General features: G+C 46.4%; 1 protein-coding gene across 1 annotated transcript in view; it reads left to right on the top strand.

Annotated features, from left to right (window-relative positions):
* Positions 1–707: 707 nt before the first annotated feature.
* The window catches only part of LOC120060762 (bone morphogenetic protein 7-like), a 59647-nt gene continuing 48883 nt past the window's right edge, over positions 708–11471 (top strand). The window contains exon 1 of the mRNA XM_039010179.1: positions 708–1107. Coding sequence (XP_038866107.1) covers positions 708–1107 — 400 coding nt within the window. The remainder of the gene's footprint in view (positions 1108–11471) is intronic.

Below are 11471 nucleotides of genomic sequence, written 5' to 3'. Positions count from 1 at the left end.
ACACATTTGCCAACAATGCCCACACAGTTTCCTTAGGAGCAAATAATTCCTCCTCCATAAAACAGAGAAAAGAGTTCAGGCGCCTGTCACAGGTAAACTGTGTATTAACCATTTCCATGGAACACATGCAAGAGAACATGATACTGATGACAGGTCTTTTTCAAAGCAATATAGATATAGCTATGGTATGTTGGCCTTTTGTCACATTGTGCTTCTTTTGGGAGGGTAATCATGCAAGCACGGACACACACACACACGCACACACGCGCGCACACACACGCACACACACAGTGCTATACTGGGCTACAGCAATTGTAGCGCTCTCTCTCTCTGCTCCTCCCAGCGCACAAAGCACCTCCTCAAAGTCTGATCGCTGAGCTCGGCTCATCGCACTCGCTGCAACACGTCTTGTCAACCTTGCAGTTTACGCGTGACCCAGGGAGACAGTGACAGGCTAGTGAAATAGGTCGGAGTAGCTGGATGTAAAGGCAAAATAATCGAAATTCAAAATTGTACAGATCAGTGGATTTTAAGGCAATCCAATAAGAGTGCACGTTGAAGTGAAATTGATGTTCCAATCGGGAACTCTTCCCTCAACATGAGGGGCCGTCAATGATTCGGGTACTGAACAAACATGTTGCGAAGTTCAATATCCTTATTTTAAGTATTAGGTTAGAGCACTCAGCGCAATTACGCACGGCATCAAAATGGTTTCATTTTTGGATAGACGTACCCCTGCTTTGTTCCTCGTATGGAGCTACTGCGTCCTGGCGGACACAGTATTTTCTAACTTTTCCCTGGACAATGAGGTTCACTCGAGTTTCATCCACCGGCGGCTGAAAAGCCAGGAGCGCAGGGAGATGCAGCGAGAAATCCTCTCGATACTCGGGCTCCCACACCGGCCGCGACCGCATCTCCACGGGAAGCACAACGCGGCCCCAATGTTCATGATGGACCTGTACAATGCCATGTCCACGGAGGGGGAAGAGGACGCGTACTCCTATCCATACAAACCCGTCTTCACCACCCAGGGGCCGCCGATAGCAACTCTACAGGACAACAACTTGCTAAACGACGCAGACATGGTTATGAGCTTTGTCAATTTAGGTATGTCACCCCTTGCCATTTGTGCGTATTATGATGTGCCCATGCAGTATTCGATTTTCCATCTTAACCGTCTGAGGTTTTGCACCGCGGATATCTAATTTCAAGAGATCTTTAAAACAGATAAGCGCCATGCCTTAAATGTGTATGTAACAATTTGCTCATATCTTATTACATATACACCAATATGTAATAACATGAGTGAAACTGGAGTTATGGCGATTTGCAAATGATTTAACTGTTAACGTTAGTAATATTGATTTACATACCAAGTGACATTGTTTAGGTTCCCTGTTCCATGTTTAGACAATATCTAATGACTTTAAAGTAAGTTACACTGGGTCCTTAAGACTTATCGCCCTCATGATTATAGGCCTTATTAAAAGACAACTGGGATTTTCACATAGCAGGAGAATGAAAGTTAGATGTATTTTCTATATTTTCTATTGAACCAACCATGCTTTTTAATCTGCACATGGGGATGTTGGGTCTTTGTCCTGTAGAAGCACTTTATAGGGCTACAGCACACACACTGCACAAGAAAAGCCATTCAGTGTAGATACAAGTTGCAATTGAGTTATTAATGGTCCAGTTGAGGAATCCCAGAATGTCACATTCCAGTGTCTTGTCTCTCTCTGTCTCTGTCAAACAGCTGTCCACTGAGCTAATGTTCAGGTGCTCAACCCTACAGATGATGTAACCTGCAGTCACTCAGTCCACTGTTGTTATCTGGAGTATGAGCAAGTGTTAACAACAGAATAGGTTCAAGGTGCATCTTGGTCTCCTTAGGTCTCTTTAGGCTTTCCATTCCCGACAAAATAACATCCCCAACAGTTTGTATTCTATCTCCAGTGTTGGGCGTGATCTGTTGTATCTCAACACGTGAAAAAGGGCCATGTGTCAGATAGCCTATGCTCTTTCCCTCTTAGAATATACGTTTTCTCTCAGTTGTTGGCTGTGTTTTTTTTGCCCGTGTTTCATAATCGCGTTCCTTATCAGTGAGTCTTAGTGAAATCCCCCTGAGATTCTGCTCCATTACTGATTACCATTACTGTCAGCAGCAACAGCCAGCCAGGCTTTACTGCCTGCCCATCATCACAATATTAGCAGGCAACGCCAGAGGATTTATGGAAAGATAAACACACCATCATAATTCAATTTGGCCAACAAATTATGCAATCACAGCAACTGCATTTATGAATGAGGGTCAAGATGAGTATTTGTGATTAATTTGAAGAGGGAAACCACACTGCAGCATGGGATCTGGCTAGAGTACACATTCAGTGTACCACTTGTGCGGTTATAGTAAAATTAAAAGGCAAATATTAACAAATAAAACAAGAAGAAATATCATTGCTCGATGGAGCTGGAGTTTGTGATGAATCCTGGAGAGATGAAGGGATGATTGTTGGAGTGTTTTGGCAACGAAGTGGGAGGTGACAGTGCTTCCTCTGCTGCACTATATCATTAAAGAGGGACCTGCTGCATTTTGACACTGATGGATGTGACTGCAGAACCTTGCAAAGTCAAGGGACTCTCTCTTTTCCTAACACTCCCAGACTGAGGCTGCATCTGAAAAGGCACAATATTCCAAATCCCTATATAGTGCATAGTGCATTTGACCAAGGCCCACATAGGGCTCTAGGGCCCTGGTCACATGTAGTACACTATGTAGGGAATGGGGTGCCATTTTGAAGGCAACCGAAGACTTCAACGGGGCAAGTAGAGAGCCTGTGAGAGGCAGAGAGAAGAGCAGAAACAGTTCCTGACATAGGAGAAATGACCACTCTGATATTACTATGGGCCTTATTTTCTTAGTCTGTGATCCATAAACCTGACATTCAATCATAACAAAGATGTTTCACATCAACAAGAGAGCATATTTTGATTTGGGGCAAACAAAATAAATAATATTATAACTGAACCCATCTTGTGTAATCAAGACCCTTTCTCGCCGAGATATTTCTATGCTTGTTCTGTGACTTGCGGCTTGTGAACAAAGCCCTAATACAATTAATGTTGGTGTTTTTGTCCAGAGTCACTTCCACTCAGCTCACAGTGACTGTTATTGGTTGAGGCCTGGTAATATGGTTACTGAGCAGCACAGAACCCTTTTCTCCTCTCTGCAGGGAAGGTTAGATTCCCCTGGTGCCATATTGGGTTCCTCTTACCATATATCAAATGGTCTGTGTCACTCATTTGGATAAAGTGGATGTGTGTCTTTTTGATGTCATCATGGGTCTCGTCTGTGAATGGGCCTCTTTGTCAGTGCTCTTCTTCCTGAGTCTCATGTGATGCCATCAGATATGAGCCAGGCTTGATCCAAGCCCCAGATCGAAATGCTGATTCATACGCCTTTATATGAGAACGTGAGAGAGAGAGAGAGAGAGAGAGAGAGAGAGAGAGAGAGAGAGAGAGAGAGAGAGAGAGAGAGAGAGAGAGAGAGAGAGAGAGAGAGAGAGAGAGAGAGAGAGAGAGAGAGAGAGAGAGAGAGAGAGAGAGAGAGAGAGAGAGAGAAAGAGAACAGAGAGTTGTAATCATAGACACTGATGGCTTCTTATTTCCTATTCATTGTGGTTTTTCCTTAACTCAAGACCTATGCAGGGGGAAATGAGAGAGCAACATGCTTTTTCATTGAATCACTACAATTAGAACCCTCAGAAGTCAGGCTCCATAAATGCCGTCATGTCCAAGGGGCCTCTGTTAGACTAACTTCCAACTGCCTTGGAGGTGGTTGGGAAGCTTTTTCTAAAAGTATCTGGGTGGCATTTTAGCTTTTAAATATTATGACAACAGGAGTTTATCTGATTTCAATGATAGTCCCCTCAAAGTGACAGTGAGGGAGAGGGAAGAAGAGCAAAGAAAAGGGAAAGAGAAAAAGGGGAGGTATTGAAGAGGTTTGGTGGTTCCACATGACCCTGATTCTTGACAGACGTCTCGTAGGGAGAGTATGTTAGCAAGCATAGGGAAATAACTAGATATTTAGACTCATGACATTGCTCTGTGTGTGTCCTTCTGGCTACTCAAGACAAGGCCTACTCCCTGTTTAAATACAGCATTGCAGCTGGCACAATCTGATTGTTTGAGCACCTGCAGATCATTTGAAAAGGACCATTCAAAAAAGTGATTATAAGGCATGGAACTGATGTTCAGCAGCTAAGTGCTGCTGAGGGTTGTTTATTGAATTGTGCACAGGGCAGCTGATTTGTTATTAAGTCATTGAATGGCTGTATGACCTTACATGATAAAGCATGATATAATATGCAACTGATAGATTATCTGTTAGTATACAGTATATCTGAGCTGTTCTCAGGCCTGCCTATAGCTGATGTTTTGTCAGTGTGTATCTGAGCTGTTCTCAGGCCTGCTGATAGTTGATGTTTTGTCAGTGTGAATCTGAGCTGTTCTCAGGCCTGCTGATGGCTGATCTGTTGTCAGTGTGAATCTGAGCCGTTCTCCGGCCTGCTGATAGCTGATCTGTTGTCAGTGTGTATCTGAGCTCTTCTCAAGCCTGCTGATAGCTGATCTGTTGTCAGTGTGAATCTGAGCTGTTCTCAGGCCTGCTGATGGCTGATCTGTTGTCAGTGTGAATCTGAGCCGTTCTCCAGCCTGCTGATAGCTGATCTGTTGTCAGTGTGTATCTGAGCTGTTCTCAGGCCTGCTGATGGCTGATCTGTTGTCAGTGTGAATCTGAGCCGTTCTCCAGCCTGCTGATAGCTGATCTGTTGTCAGTGTGTATCTGAGCTGTTCTCCGGCCTGCTGATAGCTGATCTGTTGTCAGTGTGTATCTGAGCTGCTCTGAGGCTGTTGGTTTCCAGGGCAGGCCCAGGGTGGGTGTGTTGCTTTGGGAAAGTCCCCAGAGCCAGAGATGTACTCCTCTCCCCTCTCTCCTCTCCTCTCCTCCGTCTGAGTCACCTCAGTTTAAAGGCCCGCTGTGTAAATGGCTTACAGTGTACATGCAGAATGTACACATCTACACGCAACATGGGTCACCTTGGCCCAGGGTGTGTGCTGCTCAACGTCCAACTCTGACATGCTAACTCACTAACTAACACTCTCACTGTGTGAAATTGTATGTTTTTTTCTGTAGCATTAGCTTGGGATATGAACCTATTACACAGCATATAGGAGTTATACTGACGAGACAGTCTATAGGAGTTATACTGACGAGACAGTCTATAGGAGTTATACTGACGAGACAGTCTATAGGAGTTATACTGACGAGACAGTCTATAGGAGTTATACTGTATGTGGCAATGTTCTCTGTCTTTCTCTTTCTCTGTCTTTCTCTGTCTTTCTCTTTTTCTGTCTTTCTCTCTCATTCTCTGTCTTTCTCTTTCTCTGTCTTTCTCTGTCTTTCTCTCTCTTTCTCTGTCTTTCTCTCTCATTCTCTGTCTTTCTCTCTCATTCTCTGTCTTTCTCTTTCTCTCTCATTCTCTGTCTTTCTCTGTCTTTCTCTGTCTTTCTCTGTCTTTCTCTGTCTTTCTCTTTCTCTGTCTTTCTCTGTCTTTCTTGTTGTCCCAATGTGTAGTCCTCTCAGCAGGAAGAGAAAGACACACACACACACACACACACACACACACACACACACACACACACACACACACACACACACACACACACACACACACACACACACACACACACACACCTCCCTTTGGGTAATTATTTGATATGGTCCCAGCAGTCCCCAGTGCATTAGCCCTCAGCCACAGTGAATTAAGTAATTTCCCCATCAACAAACCACAGCTTCCAGAGCTCTGGGCTGCTTGGCTGGGCTGAGCTGAGCTGGCATGGCAAAGGGAAGTCAAGCACTTACAGACACACACACACACACACACACACACACACACACACACACACACACACACACACACACACACACACACACACACACACACACACACACACACACACACACACACACACACACACACACACACACACACACACACAAACCCGTTTTCCACACACGGATGCCCACTCGGTCTCACACACCACAGGGCAGCAGGGTGATTTCCATGTCTAGTATGTGCATCTCACAGGTCAGTGAATAGTGGCATCATTGGCGTGGGGTATTTTATGGTCTGTTTTACAGCTCTGGGTTTTAATGTCTTACAGTAATGTGTTATCAGGTGTGTTTAGTCATGGCTTCCTGCTATTCCCTGCTGGAGTCATGCAATCATGCATGGATTACCCTAGCCTGAGGCGGTGAGAAAGTGTGTGTGCGTGTGTGTCTGTCTGCGTGCATACCTGCCTGCGTTGAGTATGCGTGTGTGTTTGTATGTGCTTACAAACACGCGTGTATCCATGTGTGTGTATAAAGAAAAATTAAACAGCGCTTGTTTGCTATCTGGCATTCCAGTAACCAGAGCCATGCTGATAGGTCCCCAGAGCCATGCTGATAGGTCCCCAGAGCCATGCTGATAGGTCCCCAGAGCCATGCTGATAGGTCCCCAGAGCCATGCTGATAGGTCCCCAGAGCCATGCTGATAGGTCCCCAGAGCCATGCTGATAGGTCCCCAGAGCCATGCTGATAGGTCCCCAGAGCCATGCTGATAGGTCCCCAGAGCCATGCTGATAGGTCCCCAGAGCCATGCTGATAGGTCCCCAGAGCCATGCTGATAGGTTCCCAGAGCCATGCTGATAGGTTCCCAGAGCCATGCTGATAGGTTCCCAGAGCCATGCTGATAGGTCCCCAGAGCCATGCTGATAGATCCCCAGAGCCATGCTGATAGATCCCCAGAGCCATGCTGATAGATCCCCAGAGCCATGCTGATAGGTCCCCAGAGCCATGCTGATAGGTCCCCAGAGCCATGCTGATAGGTCCCCAGAGCCATGCTGATATGTCCCCAGAGCCATGCTGATAGATCCCCAGAGCCATGCTGATAGGTCCCCAGAGCCATGCTGATAGGTCCCCAGAGCCATGCGGATAGGTCCCCAGAGCCATGCTGATAGGTTCCCAGAGCCATGCTGATAGGTCCCCAGAGCCATGCTGATAGGTCCCCAGAGCCATGCTGATAGGTCCCCAGAGCCATGCTGATAGGTCCCCAGAGCCATGCTGATAGGTCCCCAGAGCCATGCTGATAGGTCCCCAGAGCCATGCTGATAGGTCCCCAGAGCCATGCTGATAAATCCCCAGAGCCATGCTGATAGATCCCCAGAGCCATGCTGATAGGTCCCCAGAGCCATGCTGATAGGTCCCCAGAGCCATGCTGATAGGTCCCCAGAGCCATGCTGATAGATCCCCAGAGCCATGCTGATAGATCCCCAGAGCCATGCTGATAGGTCCCAAGAGCCATGCTGATAGGTCCCCAGAGCCATGCTGATAGATCCCCAGAGCCATGCTGATAGATCCCCAGAGCCATGCTGATAGGTCCCCAGAGCCATGCTGATAGGTCCCCAGAGCCATGCTGATAGGTCCCCAGAGCCATGCTGATAGGTCCCCAGAGCCATGCTGATAGGTCCCCAGAGCCATGCTGATAGGTCCCCAGAGCCATGCTGATAGGTCCCCAGAGCCATGCTGATAGGTCCCCAGAGCCATGCTGATAGGTCCCCAGAGCCATGCTGATAGGTCCCCAGAGCCATGCTGATAGATCCCCAGAGCCATGCTGATAGATCCCCAGAGCCATGCTGATAGGTCCCCAGAGCCATGCTGATAGGTCCCCAGAGCCATGCTGATAGATCCCCAGAGCCATGCTGATAGATCCCCAGAGCCATGCTGATAGATCCCCAGAGCCATGCTGATAGGTCCCCAGAGCCATGCTGATAGGTCCCCAGAGCCATGCTGATAGGTCCCCAGAGCCATGCTGATAGGTCCCCAGAGCCATGCTGATAGGTCCCCAGAGCCATGCTGATAGGTCCCCAGAGCCATGCTGATAGGTCCCCAGAGCCATGCTGATAGGTCCCCAGAGCCATGCTGATAGGTCCCCAGAGCCATGCTGATAGGTCCCCAGAGCCATGCTGATAGATCCCCAGAGCCATGCTGATAGATCCCCAGAGCCATGCTGATAGGTCCCCAGAGCCATGCTGATAGGTCCCCAGAGCCATGCTGATAGATCCCCAGAGCCATGCTGATAGATCCCCAGAGCCATGCTGATAGATTCCCAGAGCCATGCTGATAGGTCCCCAGAGCCATGCTGATAGATCCCCAGAGCCATGCTGATAGATCCCCAGAGCCATGCTGATAGGTCCCCAGAGCCATGCTGATAGGTCCCCAGAGCCATGCTGATAGGTCCCCAGAGCCATGCTGATAGGTCCCCAGAGCCATGCTGATAGATCCCCAGAGCCATGCTGATAGGTCCCCAGAGCCATGCTGATAGGTCCCCAGAGCCATGCTGATAGGTCCCCAGAGCCATGCTGATAGGTCCCCAGAGCCAGCAAAGTTCAGATTATTTAAAAAAGGTGTACAGCTGCAGTGCGTTTTAATTGTCCAAATGCTCTGCTGCTATTGATTCGCACCAGATGTGTGAAACATTTTACTAAATTCAAAAATAATGATGTGAGTTCTTTTGTCTCCTTGCTCTCTGCTGGCTCTAACGTCGGCCTAGCAACAATAGACCTGGGGCCAATATGTACATAAAGCATTCAATATTTACTTGCAGTATAAGTATACATTTTGTACTGTTTATAGATGCATTTGAAATACATCCTTTCCTAGCCCATAACATAAGAAATCTAGAGCATGTTTGAAACATTTAGATAAAAGGAAGGGCTATAACATATTATTTTATTGAGAGAAAAGGATTTGTTTGATTCAGTTAGACTCATATTTGTCCTGTGTGTGGATGTGTGTCTTGATGAGAGAAGGATTCCATCTGTTACCATGTTGACGCCACAGGGCACCAGCTGCCCCCTGCCCCCTGCCACCCCCCTCACCCCCCCCTGGGAGGTGGCACAGAGTTGGCAGCCCGTTTAGGTTTAATGGTGTGTGTTAGCGGGCAGGTCAAAAAAGAGGCTTGAATTGGCATGTTTGGAAGTTTGGATTTATTAGAGGGTTTTACATTGAAACAGCTTTGTGTCACTCCACTGTTGTACACACACACACACACACACACACACACACACACACACACACACACACACACACACACACACACACACACACACACACACACACACACACACACACACACACACACACACACACATACACACACACACACACACACACACACATACATATATGCCTGCATGCTTGGTAACGTTCGCTGTCACGCCACAGTTATGTTGGAGTTACAGTCAGGTTGGAGTCATACATCTAAATCATAGCATTAACTTACTGGTGTTGATGTATGTAACATTGTGCTGTAAGGAATATGGAACATGGTGCTGTAAGGAATATGGAACATGGTGCTGTAAGGAATATGGAACATGGTGCTGTAAGGAATATGGAACATGGTGCTGTAAGGAATATGGAACATGGTGCTGTAAGGAATATGGAACATGGTGCTGTAAGGAATATGGAACATGGTGCTGTAAGGAATATGGAACATGGTGCTGTAAGGAATATGGAACATGGTGCTGTAAGGAATATGGAACATTGTGCTGTAAGGAATATGGAACATGGTGCTGTAAGGAATATGGAACATGGTGCTGTAAGGAATATGGAACATGGTGCTGTAAGGAATATGGAACATTGTGCTGTAAGGAATATGGAACATTGTGCTGTAAGGAATATGGAACATGGTGCTGTAAGGAATATGGAACATGGTGCTGTAAGGAATATGGAACATGGTGCTGTAATGAATATGGAACATGGTGCTGTAAGGAATATGGAACATGGTGCTGTAAGGAATATGGAACATTGTGCTGTAAGGAATATGGAACATGGTGCTGTAAGGAATATGGAACATGGTGCTGTAAGGAATATGGAACATGGTGCTGTAAGGAATATGGAACATTGTGCTGTAAGGAATATGGAACATGGTGCTGTAAGGAATATGGAACATGGTGCTGTAAGGAATATGGAACATTGTGCTGTAAGGAATATGGAACATTGTGCTGTAAGGAATATGGAACATGGTGCTGTAAGGAATATGGAACATGGTGCTGTAAGGAATATGGAACATGGTGCTGTAAGGAATATGGAACATTGTGCTGTAAGGAATATGGAACATGGTGCTGTAAGGAATATGGAACATGGTGCTGTAAGGAATATGGAACATTGTGCTGTAGGGAATATGGAACATTGTGCTGTAAGGAATATGGAACATTGTGCTGTAAGGAATATGGAACATTGTGCTGTAAGGAATATGGAACATTGTGCTGTAGGGAATATGGAACATGGTGCTGTAAGGAATATGGAACATGGTGCTGTAAGGAATATGGAACATTGTGCTGTAAGGAATATGGAACATGGTGCTGTAAGGAATATGGAACATGGTGCTGTAAGGAATATGGAACATGGTGCTGTAAGGAATATGGAACATTGTGCTGTAAGGAATATGGAACATGGTGCTGTAAGGAATATGGAACATGGTGCTGTAAGGAATATGGAACATGGTGCTGTAAGGAATATGGAACATGGTGCTGTAAGGAATATGGAACATGGTGCTGTAAGGAATATGTAACATGGTGCTGTAAGGAATATGGAACATGGTGCTGTAGGGAATATGGAGGATTGTGCTGTAAGGAATATGGAACATGGTGCTGTAAGGAATATGGAACATGGTGCTGTAAGGAATATGGAACATGGTGCTGTAAGGAATATGGAACATGGTGCTGTAAGGAATATGGAACATGGTGCTGTAAGGAATATGGAACATTGTGCTGTAAGGAATATGGAACATGGTGCTGTAAGGAATATGGAACATGGTGCTGTAAGGAATATGGAACATGGTGCTGTAAGGAATATGGAACATGGTGCTGTAAGGAATATGGAACATGGTGCTGTAAGGAATATGGAACATGGTGCTGTAAGGAATATGGAACATGGTGCTGTAAGGAATATGGAACATGGTGCTGTAAGGAATATATACAGTATACATGGTATATGCTAGGTAGATGTGGCAGTAAGGAAATAGTTGGTGAGTAGGTGGGGGTGCTGAAGTGATGATGCGCACACACACACACACACACACACACACACACACACACACACACACACACACACACACACACACACACACACACACACACACACACACACACACACACACACACACACACACACACACACACACACAAACCCCTTCTTGCTCCTTCTCTCCCTGGCCCTCCTTGCAGGCCTGTGGTCAGTGGGCTGCCCTTAGGACTGAGGTTAATACAGATGTTTCTCTATGTCTGCAGGCCAAAGCAGATGTGCACAGAAACTCTCCTCGCAATTCAACAGACCCCTTCCCCACATCCCTTTGTCCCCCAGCCCT

This window comes from Salvelinus namaycush, chromosome 16 (genome assembly GCF_016432855.1).
Source record: "Salvelinus namaycush isolate Seneca chromosome 16, SaNama_1.0, whole genome shotgun sequence".
NCBI lineage: Eukaryota > Metazoa > Chordata > Actinopteri > Salmoniformes > Salmonidae > Salvelinus > Salvelinus namaycush.
Note: the sequence above shows the minus strand (reverse complement) of the source record. Positions and strands in the feature narration are given on the sequence as shown.